At 44.3% G+C, this 17488-nt stretch overlaps 1 protein-coding gene across 4 annotated transcripts in view; it reads left to right on the plus strand.

The window, feature by feature from the left end:
* Positions 1-2581: 2581 nt before the first annotated feature.
* The window catches only part of Nf2 (neurofibromin 2), a 91413-nt gene continuing 76506 nt past the window's right edge, over positions 2582-17488 (plus strand). For 2 of the 4 annotated variants that reach the window (XM_036200804.1, XM_036200805.1), the window contains exon 1: positions 2582-3229. In XM_036200804.1, coding sequence (XP_036056697.1) covers positions 3116-3229 — 114 coding nt within the window. In that variant the 5' untranslated portion in view covers positions 2582-3115. The remainder of the gene's footprint in view (positions 3230-17488) is intronic. The other 2 variants (XM_036200806.1, XM_036200803.1) reach the window with 2 other exon arrangements.

Here is a 17488-nt window from a genome sequence, read left to right on the forward strand (position 1 = left end):
GCCATTAACAGGTCTTATTAATAAGAACAAACCTGAGCCAGGTGTTGGGGTGAATGCTGGAAGATCAGAGAGACAGAACAGGCCACAGCTATCTCACCTTGACAGTTCCTCAGCTGATCTTGTTTCTCAGACTGGAAGCTTCTGAGTGCTCATCCACATGAATCTCAGCTGAACTGTGCTGCTCCAAAGCCTGAATGCTTAACCAGCCAAATGCTGCTAGTTTCTGGTCTTCACACCATATATATATATATATCTTTCTCTTTCTGCCATCATTCCCTGGGATTAAAGGCACGATTTCTGGGATTAAAGGCACATGTCTCCATGCTGGCTGTATCCTTGAGCACACAGAGATCCATATAGCTCTGCCTCCCAAGTGCTGGGATTAAAGGCGTGTACCACCACTGCCCAGCTTCCGCTATGGCTTGCTATGATCCATTTTCTAGCCACCATTTTTGGCTCTGTATCTAGTGGTTGTCTGTTCTCTGACTGCAGATAAATTTATTAGGGTGCACAATATTTTGGGGAACACACCACTACAACAGAGTGAGATCCAGTGCAGGCACCAAAGAAATCCTGTCTTGAAAAACAAACAAGGGGCTGGAGACATGGCTCAGTGGTTAAGAACACTGACTGCTCTTCCAGAGGTCCTGAGTTCAATTCCCAGCACCCACATGGCAGCTAATAACTGTCCATAACTACACGATCTGACATCCTCACACAGACATGCATACAGGCAGAACACCAATGCACATAAAATAAAAATAAGAAAGAAAGAAAAACAAACAGAAAAAAAAAGAGGAAGAGTTGTCTTGGTTATATTGTCTCTTCACAGCAATAGGGCAGTGACTGGGACATAAATCTTGAAAACAAAACTCTACAACTCCCCTAGAAAGCAGAAATTCTCCTATACATGATGACACTCAATGACATTAAGTTACAAATACTGCATGTATGTGAAAGTTAAAAATCAGTAGCCATCTTGAGAGATGCTTACCCCTCCCTCCTCTAAAGGTATTTGCTGACCAGCAGTTTTAGAAGTGACCAGAAGTTGAACTTACAAGGCTGGGACAATAAATCTATGTATCTTGGACTTGACAAAACAAGATATGGGGAGTAATGGGCTCAACTGACCAGAAGTTGACCTTAGAGGAGAGCAGGACTGGAATAATAAATCTGAATGTATATATCCTGGGTTCAAAAAAAGCAGGACACAGGGAGTAAAAATTATGTCTCTGTAGATACCCTGCATCCTGTAACCTCATGCTTATAGTTCAGCCAGAAACTTCAAAGAACTACCTCACCCCTAACCCCCTCGTCCAATCCCAAGCTGCAAGTAAACCTTTCCTATACAAACCCCTTGGAGTGAGTGCTCAGGGCGTTCTTCTCCACCCACTGTGTAGGATGGTGGGTTGGAAGTGGACCAAGCTTGCTTGTTTTGTTATTAAAAACCTCTGTGTGCTTGCATCACATATTGGTTCTGTGGTGGTCTTGCTTGGAGGGTCTTGCGACCTGGGCACAACATAGTAGTTTGGAAAATAAAATAAAATGCAGAGGACAAAATGAAAATGCTTTTAATTTTCCCATTTATTTTATTATTATTTTTTCCAGAGCTGAGGACCGAACCCAAGGCACTGAGCTAAATCTCCAACCTCTCCCATTCTTTTTGATGTAGCTCATTTTCACAGGATTCAACCTAGTATGTGTCAGACACCTCTCTAAAGCTTTCTCTATGTATTTAACAAGCTTCAATTAGTAAACAAGGGCAGTCACCATCCATTAGGTAATTGTAATTCATTCCCTCCCTCCCTCCCTCCCTCCCTCCCTCCCTCCCTCTCTCTCTGGACAGGGTTTCTCTGTGTTGTTTTGGTGCCTGTCCTGGATCTGGCTTTGTAGCCCAGGCTGGCCACGAACTCACAGAGATCTGCCTGACTCTGCCTCCCGAGTGCTGGGATTAAAGGCTTGCTATACCACTGGCCGGGGGGTAATTGTAATTCTTTTAAAGAGAAGCTGGAGGATCAGGCAGGAAAGTGGGAGCCACTTAAGAAACCTCTCGGGTTGGGGATTTAGCTCAGTGGTAGAGCGCTTGCCTAGCAAGTACAAGGCCCTGGGTTCGATCCTCAGCTCAAAAAAAAAAAGAAAAAGCCAAAACAAAACAAGAAACCTCTCTACATGTTTTTAAAGTTTGTGAAATACATGTCAATACATGTAATTAGGTGCCCAAAAGGAATTTCGTATTTGGTGTCCCAAATACGACTTAGGCTCTGGGGCGAGGCACTTCTGGAAAGGCGGTCTCCAACCACGACGTACCTCGTGCGGTGCCACCGGGGCCTCCACAGGTTTCCCGGGAAAGGCGCCGCCTGCGCCTTCTCAACCAGTCTTGCTAGAGTAGGCGTATTCTTTACGAACAAAAGCGTTCGGAGTGACCGCCTCGATAGCCACTCAACGCCGAGTACAGACCCGCGCCCCTGGCTCAGTGCAACTTCCAATTGGTGGAGTGGTCCTAGAGGAGGCGGGACGGAGAGGAAGTCCCGCTCCCTTTGGCGTTCTAGCCAATCACAGTGTCGGGGCAATTACTGGTTAGGTTGCATCCGAGGGTAGCGTTCTGAGCGGCCTGAGGGCGGGGCGGGGGCCCGGCGGGTCGCTGAGGAGGGGGTTGGTGGAGGACGCTTCCCGCGGGCGCGCGGAGCCGAGCGGGTGACAGACACGCACGCGCGCCGTGCGCTCCCGACTCCTGCGCGGCCCCGCGACCCCCGTCGGGCCGCTGAGAGGCGCGCGGCGTCCGCGCCGCAGCCGTCTAGGGTTCCAGTCCCGGGGCGTCCCGGGGCGTCCCTGGCGTCCCCAGCCCGAGTGTCCGAGCGCCGGGCCGCGCCCGCTCCTGCCCCGCGTCCCGTCCTCGCCGCTGTCTGAGACTGTCCCCTGACTCGGCTTTCCGCACCGAGGGCCGGGTCCTCGCGGCCCATGGTGGCCGCTGGGGACCCACGCAGCCGAAGTCTGTGTCGGGCCGGCCAGCCGGCCACCATGGTGGCCCTGAGGCCTGTGCAGCTCCTCCAGGGGGGCTAATAGACCCAGAACGCCGGCCTAGGGGTGAGAGGGTCCCAGGCCAGAGCCCCCCGCCATGGCTGGAGCCATCGCTTCCCGCATGAGCTTCAGCTCGCTCAAGAGGAAGCAGCCCAAGACGTTCACGGTGCGGATCGTCACCATGGACGCCGAGATGGAGTTCAACTGCGAGGTAACCGGCCGCCGGTCCCGACGGACTGTGAGCCGAGAGCCGCGGAATCCCTGCCTGTCCGCCCCGGGCGCGCGTCCCCACCGTCGGGGCGCCCTCGCTGCGGTGACAGTCGAGGTGGAAGCCCGAGGGATTCTGTATATACCATTCCCTGGGCGAGGGTGGAGATGGTCAGAACCGGAAAGGACTATCTAGGCCCAGATCACAAGTTAAAGCTAGTTAGTTGTTGCCGTTTTAAAAAAAAAAACAAAAAAACAAAAACCAAAAAACAACGAAACAAAACAAAACCAAAAACGTGGGTCTCTTGGTTTTGGCCTTCTTGAAGGTTATTTTCATTCATTTGTTTTTGGAAAAAACTGGAATCTTCTGTAGTAACGAGCTGGTTTACGGTGTGTAGGGCTTGCACTTAAAATTCCAGGGAGTTTTTCATTAGGTATTATTATGTACGCTAGGTCTAAACAGTTTCATCTAGTTTTGTTGAAAGTTTGTGCTTTTCCCAGTTCCAAACTTTAAAGTTTCTAGGGAAAACTCTGAGGAAAGAGGAACTTACATTTACTTTCCATAGTTTCTAACATGGTGATAATAGATATCATTTGTTAAAAACGTGTGTGTGTGTGTGTGTGTGTGTGTGTGCGCGCGCGCGCGCGTCCCTCAGCACTTTCCAAGTGTCAGACATTTATGCATTTAACTCTCAAAAAACAAACAAAACAACAACCAAAAACTAGTCAGGTAGGGACCTGTGATACTGCAATATATTTGATCTGGTTTCCTGGCCTATTGCTTCTAAAACCCTTGAAATCTCCAAAGTAGTGTCTTTTGGCATGCTAATGAGTTGGCTGTTGTTGCCAGGCTTTAGTTTTTAGGATTCAGCTTGGTTGCCAGAAAGGCATCCTTAGGTTGGGACTTCTCAATTCTTCTCTTAAGATGGGACTGATGGGTTAAATTGATCACCAAAGGCCAATGATTTAATCAGTAATGCCTATATAATTAAGCCTCTGTAAACTCCCAAAAGGTTGGATGGGGTTTAGAGAGCTTCCAGCTGAACATGTTCTCTAGGAGTGGGCATATAAGCTCTGCACCCTTTCCCACATGCCTTACCTCATGCATTTAAAAAGATCTTGTAATATCTTGTGCTCCTTGTAATATCTCCGATAAAAAAAATAGGTAAACATGAGTGTTTATCTACTTTCTGTGAGGTGCTCTACTAAATTAACTGAACCCAAAGAGGGAGTTGTGGCACCTCGGTTTGTCAGTAGTCAGAAGCATGTGATTGGCATCAGAAGGCAGTCTTGTGTGGCTGACACTTTTACTTATGAGATTTTACATTCCAAGTAGAGTGTGTCAGAATTGAGTTGAATTAAAGGATACTCAATTGGTATCTGATGGAAGAAAGAATTGTTTGATTGGTTGATGTTGACCCCATCTTATTTTTTTACTTTTATTTTTAACACCTTGGTGAAAGATTTTTGGCCAGGTGTGTCAGCACACACCTGTAAACCCAGTGCTTAGGAGCCTGAACCAGAGAATTGTGAGAGTTCAAGGTCAGCCTGGGCTACTGAATGTGGCAAAAGCCTCTCTATAAGGGGTGGTGGTGATGCCTTGGGAAGCAGCTGCAGGAGGATCTATGTGAGTTTGAGGCCAGCCTGGTCTACAAAGTGAGTTCCAGGACAGCCAGGGCTATACAGAGAAACCCTGTCTCGAAAAACCAAGACAAAAAAAAAAGGGGGTGGTGGTGGAAAAAAAACCTTTAATTTTTCCTTCTTACATATGAAGAGTGCCTCAAGATTTGGAACTTCCAACTAAGCTTTTAGCCAGGATGATACTTTCAGCAATTTATTGTTTGCTACCCAAAGTGTTGACTCCCGGGCAGCAGCATTGGTGACCGTGACAGTGGATCAGGGGTTGCCAGATTGTTTCTACTCAGAACTGTATAGTTAGTTCATCATTTCAGCTTTACAGGCCCTCGGGACCCTGTCGGCACTAACTACTCTGCTCTTCAGCTTTGCTTTTAGGTAGGATTGACTTAAGCATGACAGTATCAGGTGCTCCCCTGACATAGTCTATTCCAAAGCTGGTGAAGATTCTTTTGAAAACAAGCTTTGGTAATAGTTGTAAGGGTGAACAGCAAACGCTACAACGAGAAATCAATGAAAATTTAATTAGGTGAGAGAGAGGCAGTGTTTGAATCAAGGCTGTCAATGCTGCTTTCCCTTCGGATGAGTTAGATCCACTCCACTCCCTGTTGCTGAGCTGAGGCCTAGGAAGGTGGGGCCTCCTTTTTTCTACTCAATTACTACCTGTGGAACAGGGTGTGGTGTACTGAGATGATTTAGGACCTGACTGCTTTTGCCCCAACTTTGGCTTGTGAGGCGGTTATTGACCTCAGGAAAGGCAAGTTGAAACCTCAACCTACTGTGTGTTTTTCCACCAAAGACTCAGTCCTGGAATTGGTGGGGAAGGGGACATCTCAGAGAAAAGCTTACCATTTTCACCATTGACCATTTCTAGAACCCTGGCTCAGAGATTTTTCCCTGAGGAATGGAGAGGAGCAGGACTTAAAACAGAGTTGTTGACTAGGGGTGTAGCTCTGATAAAGCATGTGCAGGTGACCCAAGATTCAACCACTAGCACCAAACCCCCAAAACAAACAAAACCTAGATTGTCCTGATCTTACCCCAAAGGAAATAACTTCACCTGAAACACAGCAGGGAAGTTCATGCCTGAAGGTAGTCTTGAGAATACTAGGTTTTAGAGAAAGAGGATTGGATTTTGTGAAGATACAGCCTAGACTGTATGTTTCCAGTTTTCAAGAAAGTTTTAGGGAACTCTCCTTAGGGAAGACTAAAGGTCAAACATTTACCTCAGCAGCAGTTCCCTCAGAGTAACCTAGTTCAGTAGGCTAGTTTGTATACAAGTTGTGCCCCAGGGCGTTGTTACAAATATTAGAAAAACAAGCCACAATTAGAGTTTAACAGCTAGATGGTCATGGAAAGGGAAGACTAAAGCCATGTCAGTCAAGGTTAACTACCCAAATCAACATCTCCCTGAGGGGAAATGTCATAGGCCTTCACACTGTGGGATAAGTAGATTTTGTTGAAGTCATCCAACCAGTCACCAAACAAGTAAATGGTAAGTCTTGATGTTGGATTTGATGGTCTGTGTCTGTAATCTTAGCACTTTCCAGGCTGAGGGAAGGGGAACGGAGTGGTCGAGGCCAGCTTGAGTTACATAGCAAGCTCTGCCTCAAAAATACAAGGACAGAGAGTGCTGCCCCTCTCCCACCATAGAACCCTGGATAGGGGGCACCAGTACCCAGAGTCACTAAAATGTACTATCTGAAATGTCCAAAATATCAAAAACGATGAGATATGCCTAAAAAAAAAAAAGGGAAAATATGACCTGTATAAGGAGGGAAGACTAGGTGGGTATGGGTAAGCTAGCTACAGAAGTCCCTGTGAGAGTGAACAGGGCCAGAGTTAACAAAAACGGCTTTAGGGAGATTGTTCAGTCAGTACACTGCTTGCCATGCAAGTATGAGGATCTGCGCTTTGATCCTGAACACCATGTAAAAGCTGTGCTGGAGGATGGAGGCAAGAAGGTCTCCAGAGCTTGCTGGACAGCCAATCTAAGTGCACCATTGAGCTCCAGGGTCAGAGAGAGACCTGGTCATTCAAAATAAGGCAGAGAGTAATAGAGGAGGACACTTGATACTGTCCACTGGCTTCCACATGTCCATGTGCATCTGTGCACCACACAAGTACACATCCATGAATATGCACAACTCTTGAACACACACACACACACACACACTCACACACACGCACTAGCTATTATAAATATATTCCCAGAACCTAAGGGACGCACAAAGTAGTAAAGGAAGGCACCAAGATACTGCCAAATCAAGTGGAGCTCACTAGAGAGGAGTATAAAAGAGAACCAAATGAAAGCTCTGGAGTTGAAAAGTCCAATAGCTGGAATAAAATACCCAGTAGTGGAAGCCCACCTACAAATCTGAACTGTCAGAAGAATTAAGGTCTAGTAAAGTTGATTATAGGTTAAGTAGTCATTTCAGAGTAGTGACATGAAGACAACAGATACCAAGAACTGGGAGGATTTATCGCTCAAAGACCTGCCTTGCAAAAAACTGTTAAGAGGGCCGGCGGTTGGTGGCACACGCCTTTAATCCCAGCACTCGGGAGGCAGAGCCAGGCGGATCTCTGAGTTCGAGGCCAGCCTGGGCTACAGAGTGAGTTCCAGGAAAGGTGCCAAAGCTACACAGAGAAACCCTGTCTCAAAAAACCAAAAACCAAAACAAAACTGTTAAGAGGTCCTTCAGTGAAAGCAAGAGACCTCAAAGAGAATAGTAAAGGTAATCATGTGATTATATAGATGCTGTAAATGCATAGTTTTTTCCTTAACTTATTAAAAATTGTCTAAGTGCTTGTAATATTGGACATATAATGTGTATTGTATGTATAACACATTTGGTAACAGTAACAGAAGAGACGTGTTGAAACCAAGCCATAATGGGCTAAGGGAATGACTACGATGGTAAAAGATAGCTGTAACAATGGGTTACTGTGAGTGTAAATTTGATGGATGTATAAACTCATTGCCCAGTAGAACATTGCTGGATCATTTAAAGGAAACTAATATAAACCTGAAGTTGGTTTTGATAAGTCAAGATTATATGGTAAGTTCCAGAACAACTACTATAAAGATCTAAAAATATGAAAACAGTAGTTAGAGAGATGGTTAGTAGTTAAGATCACTTGTTGCTCTTGTAGAGGACCCAGGGTTGGTTCCCACACCCACAAGTCAGCTCATAACCGTCTGTAACCCCAGCTCCAGGGGATCTGATGGCCTCTTCTGACCTTCATGAGCATTGCATTTATGTGGTACTCTTACATGTAGACATTGTACTCATACACAGAAAAATGAATCTTTCTTTAAAAAAGATAAAAAAGGTTATTAAAATTTTATTTATTTGTTTTGTTTCTTTTTTTTTTTTTTTTTTTTTTTTGTTTTTTTTCTTGAGACAAGGTTTCTCTGTATAGCCCTGGCTGTCCTGGAGCTGCTCTACATACAGAGGAGCTGGCCTTGAACTCAGAGATCCACCTACCTCTGACTCCAGAATGCTGGGATTGGCATGTGACACCATACCTATTTCTAATTAATTAACTTTTTTTTAAAAGACAAGATCTCACTGTGTAGCCATGTAGACAAGACTGGCCTTGGACTCTTAGAGATCTGCCTGCCTTTGTCTCCCAAGTACTAGAATTAAAGGCATGTATCACAACACATCTGGCATCATTAAAAAATTAAATGTTTCATTAAATTTTTTGCTTAAGGTAAAATCAACAGGCAGATGAGATGGCTCAGCAGGCATTTCTGCCAAGCCTGAAAGCCTGAGTTTGATCCTGGAGCTCACATAGTGCAAGGAGAGAATGAGTCATACCAAGTTATCCTCTAGCCTCCACACAAATATACACATATACCAACATGCATACACATCCAGAAGTAAATGTTAAGAAAATTAAAGGGCTGGGGGTTTTCATGTGGGTTTATATGTGCACCACATGTGTACAGTGCCCTTGGAAGTCAGAAGATGGTAGAGATATGTACATCTTGGAGCTTTGTGGCCACTTAGTCGGTGAGCTCCAGATTCAATGAGAGATTCTGTCTTAAAAAATAAGGTGAAGCCTAATAGAAGAAGACAGTTTGACCTTTGTATGTGCACACACTGGTCAGTGCACGTGCTCCTCCACATTAAAAAATAAACAATTGAAATTTCAAACTTTTGTGCTTCAAAGGGCAGAGTTAAATGAAGAGAGAAAGTAACAACGATTGGATTTAGAATCACCATACCTGAAGAGTCTTTAATCCCAGTAGTCACAGAGGCAGATGGCTCTCTGTGAGTTCAAGCCCAGTCTAACCTACAGGACAGCCAGAGTTACATATTGAGACTCTAATGCTCCCTTAGCTCCTCCCTCTGAAATACCTGATATGTCTGAGCATGTTTCTAAAAAATTTTAATTAAGAATGGAAAAGACACTGTGAATGTAAGTGGTATCATCCCATAGGCTGGGGTGAGGCTGAATAAAAAGGATAAAGCAAGGCGAATATACAGATTAATCTCTCTTTGCTTCCTGATTGTATATCTAATGTCAGTAGCTGCCTGATAATGCCATAGTAGACTATCCTCTCAAACTGTGGGTCAGAATAAACTCTCTGAATTGCTTTTTATCACAGCAACGAGAAAACTAATTCAGACTTACATCTAAAACATATCTTTTTTTTTTGGTTTTATTTTATAATTTAATTTAATTTTACATATCAGCCATGTATTCCCCTGTCCTCCTACTCCTCCCCCATTCCCATCTCCTCCAGGGCAAAGACTCCCCTGGGAATTCAGCTCAACCTGGTAGATTCATGAGCTGGCTGGTTTTTTGGTTTTTCAAGACAGGGTTTCTTTATGTAGCTTTGGAGCCTTTCCTGGAACTCACTCTGCCTCTGCCTCCCAAGTGCTGGGATTAAAGGAGGTGTGCTGGTGCCGCTACCGCGCCCCCCACATACTTCTTTTTTTTTTTAAATTTATCTTTATTTTATATGCATTGGTGTTTTGTCTGCATGTGTATCTGTGTGAAAGTGTTGGAACTCCTGGAAGTGGAGTTACAGACAGTTGTGAGCTGCCAGGTGGGTGCTGGGAATTGAACCCCAGGCCTGTGTAAGAACAGGTAGTTCTCTTAACCACTGAGTCATCTCTCTAGCCTCATAAATAATTCCTATAATTCAATAATCAAAAGACAACCCATTGACGGGCGGTGGTGGCGCATGCCTGTAATCCCAGCACTCGGGAGGCAGAGGCAGGTGGATCTCTTGAGTTCGAGGCCAGCCTGATCTACAGAGCTAGTCCAGGACAGGCTCCAAAGCTACAGAGAAACCCTGTCTTGAAAAACAAAACAAAGCAAAAAAAAAAAAAAAAGAACCCATTTAATAATTGGACATAAGATCTGAATAGACATTTTCTTTCTTTTTTTTTTTTTTTTAAGATTTATTTATTCAATATACAGTGTTCTGTCTGCATGTATGCCTGCAGGCCAGAAGAGGGCACCGGATCTTGTTACAGATGGTTGTGAGTCACCATGTGGATGCTGGGACTTGAACTCAGGACCTCTGGATGAGCGGCCAGTGCTCTTAACCTCTGAGCCATCTCTCCAGCCCTGAATAGACATTTTCTAATGAAGATATATAGCCAATAAACACAAGAAGAAATACTCAGTGTCATTAATCATCAAGAATGTGTAAATTTGGGTTGGGGATTTAGTTCAGTGGTAGAGCGCTTACCTAGCAAATGCAAGGTCCTGGGTTCGATCCTCAGCTCCAAAAAAAAAAGAAAGTGTAAATCAAAAGCATAATGAGGACTTTATTACAAAGAAAGGCAGCCAGTAAGATTCCTGGAATGAAGAAGTTATGTAGTGTCACTGTGAATGTGGAGAAGCCACTGTGAAAAATTATGTGGCGGTTCCTCACTCTAAGCATAGTTTCTATATAACCTATCATTTCTACTCATAGACACCCATCAGACAGAAATAATGTGTTTACAGAGAACCTCATGCAGCCGAGTTATTTACAATATCCAAGAAATGAAAATAGCTCTAAGCCGGGCAGCGGTGGTGCACGCCTTTGATCCCAGCACTCAGGAGGCAGGCAGGTGATCTCTGTGAGTTCGAGGCCAGCCTGGGCTACCAAGAAAGGCACAAAGCTACACAGAGAAACCCTGTCTCGAAAAACAAAAACAAAAACAAGAAAAAAAAACATAAAAAGAAAAAAGAAAATAGCTCTGCTGTCCACTAACAGATGGCATATGCATTCTGTGGGATATGATTTGGCAGTAAAGTGGAATGAAGTAGCAATAGATGATTCAACAGACCTTTAAAACAGGAGTCAAAGAAGAACGTATGATTCCATCCATGGAAAATCTAGAATAGAATAGGATTCCCCCCCCCCCCCCCCCCCCCCAGGGTTTCTCTGTGTAGCTTTGGAGCCTGCCCTGGAACTCATTCTGTAGCCCAGGCTGGCCTCGAACTCACAGAGATCCACCTGCCTCTACATCTCGAGGACACTACCACCGCCGGCAGAATAGGATGTTAACGGAGACAGACTGTAGACTGTGGTTGCTCCAGGCTCAGAAAGTGAACGGGAATTTAAGAGCATTTTAACTTTAGGATAGGAAGTTTCTTTTTGAAGTGATGAAAATGTTCTTTGAGCTGAGGGTAAGTTGTGTACTCAGCATGTGTGAGACCCTGGATTCCATACCCAGTGCTGAAAAACAAACAAGATCTCAGAATTACTATGTGTGATGTGTAAGCATTACAGCTCGGATGGAAAGGTATCCTGGCAGCTGGGATATACTACAGAGTCATACCACACAACAAACCTCACACAAGAGATTTATTGGGAGGGAAGGAAACTAGGAGGGTGGCTGCTGTTGTTGGTTGTTTTGACTCTTTTGGGGGCCCCGCCAAGCCAACTCCCAAATAAATACAGAGGCTTCTTCTTCTTCTTCTTTTTTTTTTTTTTTTTTTTTAAGATTTATTTATTATGTATACAGTGTTCTGCCTACGTGTATGCTTGCAGGCCAGAAGAGGGCACCAGATCTCATTACAGATGGTCGTGAGCCACCATGTGGTTGCTGGGAATTGAACTCAGGACCTCTGGAAGAGCAGTCAGTGCTCTTAACCTGAGCCATCTCTCTGGCCCCCAATCAGGTGTTTTAGACAGGCACAGTAACACAGCTTTACAGAGTTAAACAAATGCAACATAAAAGAATGCAACACATCTTTGCATCATTAAAACAAATGTTCCACAGCATAAACCAATATAACACATCTTCAAATAATATTCCATAATAGGTTGCCTCTGCTTGGGTGAGAAACAGCAGCAAACTGAACAAGCTTATATAGAGTTTCTTGTAAAGGGGGTGGAACTTTACAGGGTGGAGCTTTCCAGGTTGGAGATTGGTGGGATTTCACGTCCAGAGATTGTTTTTTTTACTCTGTAGGGTGGAGGCAGGTTCCAGCAGTTATGGCAGAGTATTTTTTTTTTTTTTTTTTGAGCTGAGGACCGAACCCAAGGCCTTATGCTTGCTAGGCAAGCACTCTACCACTGAGCTAAATCCCCAGCCCCATGGCAGAGTATTTTGTGGGTGGAATCTGATAGTTAGACTGCCTCAAGGGAGGGGCCTGGCCACTCATGTGGCTCCAGGGCCTTACACAATGACTATACAACTTTATGAATATGCCAAAAAACCTGAACTATACAATTTAGGTAGATGGATTCTAAAAGTATGTGTATTCCAAAAAAGGTATAAAAGTGTGTGAATTACATTTAAAAAGAAAACTTTTATAAAAGCCATCTTATTTAAGCAGTAGCTATTACTTTTTTTTTTTTTTTTTTTTTGGTTTTTCGAGACAGGGTTTTTTCTGTGTGGCTTTGGAGCCTGTCCTGGAACTCACTCTGTAGCCCAGGCTGGCCTCAAACTCAGAGATCCGTCTGGCTCTGCCTCCGGAGTCCTGGGATTAAAGGCGTGCGCCACCACCGCCTGTTGTTATTCATAAAACTTTATGGACACAGAAATTTGAATTTCATGAATGATAAACATTAAAAAATAATTTTGGGGGCTGGAGAGGTGCTCAGCAGTTAAGAGCACTTGTTCTTGCAGAGGACCTGGGTTTGACTCCCAGCATCCATGTGGCTTACAACTGTGCCAATAACTTCAGTTCTAGGAGATTTGATGCCCTCTTCTTACCTCTAAGGGCAATAGGCATGCCCATGGCGTTCAGACATACATACAGGCAGAATACTCATAAAATATAATAAATCTCTAAAAAAGTTTTATAAAATAAAAAAAATAACTCTTAGCTCTAGTAGAATAAGGAGAGTTTGATCTGTCCTGTGGACCATAGTTTGATGACCTCTAATAAGTTCTTGCTGAATGTTATGAGAGTCTGATCGACTAGCCAGCAGGGAAAAGAATTTTGTTTGACATTTATTCAGCCATAATTTTGTCAGGAAAAACTTCTTTTTAGGGTGTGCAGTACTGAGGATTGAACTTCATGTCCAGCAGGCAGGTGCTATACCACTGAACTGTTCTTTCATTCTTCCTTTGTGTTTTGTTTTTTGAGACAGGGTTTCTCAGTAGCTTTGGAGGCAGTCCTGGAACTGGCTTTGTAGTACTCCCGAGTGCTGGGATCAAAGACGTGGCCTGGCACTGTTCTTTCTTTTAGGGGAGGGAAGCAGGCCAAGGTTTCATATAGCCCAGGTTGGCCTTGAACTTGGGTCTGTTTCCCAAGTGCTTGGATTATAGACATGTGTCTTCATGCCCAGCTTGAGAGATAGCTCAGTGGTTAAAACTATGTACTGGCTGGGCACAGTCGCACACACCTTTAACCCAAGCACTCAGGAGGCAGAGTGGATCTCTGTGAGTTTGAGAACAGTATGTATTGAGACCCTGTCTTGAAAGCAAAAGCAAAACCAAACAACAACAACAACAAACCAAGCAAAAACAGAGCATATACTACTGCAACTTGCAGAAGACCTGAGTTTGGTTCCTAGCATCCATGTCAGGCAGCTCAGGATCATCTGTAACTCCAACTCCAGACAGATCTTTTACCTCCCGCTTCAGTGTGCACTTGGTTCACATACACGCACATACTTATACACAGACTCCTACACGTACGCATAATTAAAAATAGTAAAAATAAGCCAGGCGGTGGTGGCCCATGCCCTTAATCCCAGCACTTGTGGGAGGCAGAGACAAGTGGATCTCTGTGAATTCAAGGCCAGCCTGGTCTACAGAGTTAGTCCAGGACAGGCTCCAAAGCTACAGAGAAACCCTGTCTGGAAAAACAAAGCAAGCCAGGCGGTGGTGGCACACTCCTTTAATCCCAGGACTCAGGAGGCAGAGGCAGGTGGATCTCTGAGTTCAAGGCCAGCCTGGTCTACAGAGCAGATCCAGGAAAGGCGCAAAGCTATACAGAGAAACCCTGTCTCGAAAAACCAAAACAAACAAACAAAAAACAACCAAGAAAAACAAAAAAACAAAAACAAAAAAAAACCCCTGTAGATCCAAAAATAATGGATTGTATTGTATTATCAACTAGGATGTAGTTTCTCAGCTTTGGCACTACTAATGTTTGGGCTGGGTGATTTTTTTTTGTATGGGTACTAGCCTTTTGCATGGTAGGATTTTTTGTTATTTTGTTTTTTTGAAGAGTTTTCTATGTAGGTCTGGCTACCCTATGTATGTACCCTACTTACTATGTAGTCTAGACTCCAAACTTGTAGCCTCAAACTTGTAATAATCTTACTCCATGTGTAGACACTAGGCTTGGGCTACCAGGTTTAGAGACATTGTAGGTGTTTATCAAGTCGTCCAGCCTCTGATCCTCCAGTATTCATCTATCTAGCTCCAGTTGTGACACTGAGAACCCGGTGCAAATCTGTAGAAAGGGATAGTAGTAGTGGCAGTCAGAGAGGCACAGTGGTATAGGACAGTTTCTAAACTTTACTGAGCACATAATGGCATGGAGATCTTAGTAAAGCCTGGGTGGATTCTGATCTAGGGGTTTAGTGGAACTGAGAAATCTGTTTCTAACTAGCTGTCAGGTGATGCCAATGCTGCTGGCCCAGTGGCCACAGTTTGAGTAGCAGAGCTGAGGGAAAGCACATGAACTGTGAAATAGGCAGACTGAGGCTTAAAGCTCTGCTCTTTCCTGTCCACTTCTGCTTGGGATGTGATACTTAGCTCTGTGGACCTCAGTTTCCTCACCAGGAAAGTGGGACCAATAGTGCTGGCCCTGCACACTGTTCTAAGGCTATGTGATGCTGCGTGCCTCAGAAAGAGGAGTAGAAAGGGTGGTAACTGGCCTAACTAGGAGTCTTGCATCACCTTGGCACTGTCCTCTTGTGGTTTTTGTTAAGTCTTTGCATCTCCTTAGACTCCAAATTATAATGGAAACACTATTAAAAGTAATAATAGTTTGTTTTTATGGTGGTAGAGGGAGCTTAGAGAAGCAAATAGTCTCACTCTCTGCCATGTTTTTGAGCCAGGCTTATGCAAGGAAATGGCAGATGCCTTCAGTGAAAAATGAAAGCCAGTACTTGTGGAACTCTTGGCTTTAAGGTCAATGGTAGTGGCCTTCCAAGAAGGACTCGATTTTAGAGCCAGTGGGAGCTGGCATATGAGTCAGGTTTCCTTATGGCAGTAAGTTCAGGCTTTGCTGCAGAGAGGGGGGTAGACTCTCCCTCTTGCTCTATTTGCTGCATTGCACAATTGGCTTGATGCTCTAGAAGATTTTTCCACTTGAGAGATTTGATATTTGTCATCTTGAGAAAGTGAGTGCTGAATATAATTTGCCAGGAGCCTAAACGGTTATATTATTTCTTATCTAGGCTGGAATTTTGCTCTGATAATTCAATCTATCAGTAAAATAGCCAAATATGAAAAAATTCTCAAGATGGAGTTTGGAAGATTCTAATACTGTACTACATAGAAAACAAAGCCTTCTCATGTTAGTTGGCATTTTAAACCAAATGGGGTTATGATCAATTGAATGCCAACATTACAGGTTATTACATTGTATAGCAAGTAGATGTAGTTTTTCCATAACAGAACCTTTAAGGGGAGGGCAGAAGAAATAATTCTGGTATTTTCAGTAGGATCTTTACTTCCCACAATGTAGGCAATGAACTCCTGGAAATTATGGTTGTGATTTTTATAGGCTGTATAGGATGTTAGGACTGTATGTGTGTGTTACAGAAGAAAGGCTGTCATCCTCTTTAACACCTGTGTTCTGTGGATATAGGCAGTGACTTTGAATGCTCTGTGGTCTGTGATGTGGACAGGCCAGGTGAAGGATGAGCTGGTGGAGAGGCAGGGAGCATGCTGGTTAGTGCTGTTGTTCTGGACCCCATGCTTGCTCTTTGTGGGATGAAGGGCAAGGGATAGCAGTGACTGTGTCGTGTGCTATGTCGGTGCTGAAATGCAGGGCTCCAGTTGGTACAGCAGGGCTTCCTGGACTGATGCAGGAGATGCTGAGTTCCCACATTCGTGAGGTAGCTGGCGTCACCTGATAGTGACATGAGTGTTGCTTCCTTTGTTTCCAGGGAGAAAGGGATTCAACAGAGTAAATAGCTTACTTGATGTCTCAGTGGAACCACTGTCCACTCAAGAAGAGAAGGATGGGCACACTATTAAAATCACCAGCCATGTGATATCCCGAAGCTTATAACAGAGCTGGAAAATTCCTGTCACCTAGCATTTCTTGTTTAGTTTTATTTTATTTTAATTTTTGTTCAGTTTTGTTTTTTTGAGACAGGGTTTCCCTGTGTAGCCTTAGTTTTCCTGAAACTCACTTTGTAGCCCAGGCTGTCCTCAAACTCAGAGTCCACTTGCCTCTGCCTCCCAAGTGCTGGGATTAAAGGTGTACACCACCACCACCTGGATAGTTTTTATTTTAGTTAAACTTAACCCCCCCCAAAGAAAAAGCATTAGTGGGGTGAAAGGGCATGCACATGCCACAGCCCATGTGTGGAGGCCAGAAGACTACTTCTGTGGACTCAGCTCTTTCTTCCACCTTTATATGGGTCCTGGGCATGGAACTCAGATGTCCTAAGCTAGCCTTGAACTTGCTGTGTAGCAGAGGATGACCTTGTGTAATAGACTTAGGGGGCTTGGTCCCTCGTGCTGCCTCTGAGGAACTGAGTTCTTATAGCTCTCACTTGCATCATCTGTAAGGTGGAAGTTGTCATGATTCTTCTTGTGACCTTATTGGCAAAATACTTAGACCCACCCGGCACAAAGACAGACTGTATAAGGGGTTTTTCGTAAATGGAAGTGTGTCCTGAGCCCTTACCATTTCCCTGATCCTTTCAGCTTCTCCATGCTTTGTCACACGCTCTCTTGGCTTGAGCTGATTGTCCCATTTCCTTTCCCAACCTCTGGTCACAGAGCCTTTGTATAGGCCAGCCCAGTGCCTGGAACGCCTCCCTCGCTTGTTAACGGGCACAGAGATATTACTAATTCTAAAATTAATGCTAAATATTATTAACTTCAATGCTGTCCAAGCTTGCTTTTTGTGCTGGGTGTCATACTGCTGCTAAAAGGTGGGCCTGGGATTTGGTCTTCCAGGCCAGCCCTCTCTCCACTGTGTAGGAATTTCCACACAGAAAGAAGGACATTTTGACCCCTCCCCCCAG

Source organism: Onychomys torridus, chromosome 10 (genome assembly GCF_903995425.1).
Source record: "Onychomys torridus chromosome 10, mOncTor1.1, whole genome shotgun sequence".
Taxonomy (NCBI): Eukaryota; Metazoa; Chordata; class Mammalia; order Rodentia; family Cricetidae; genus Onychomys; species Onychomys torridus.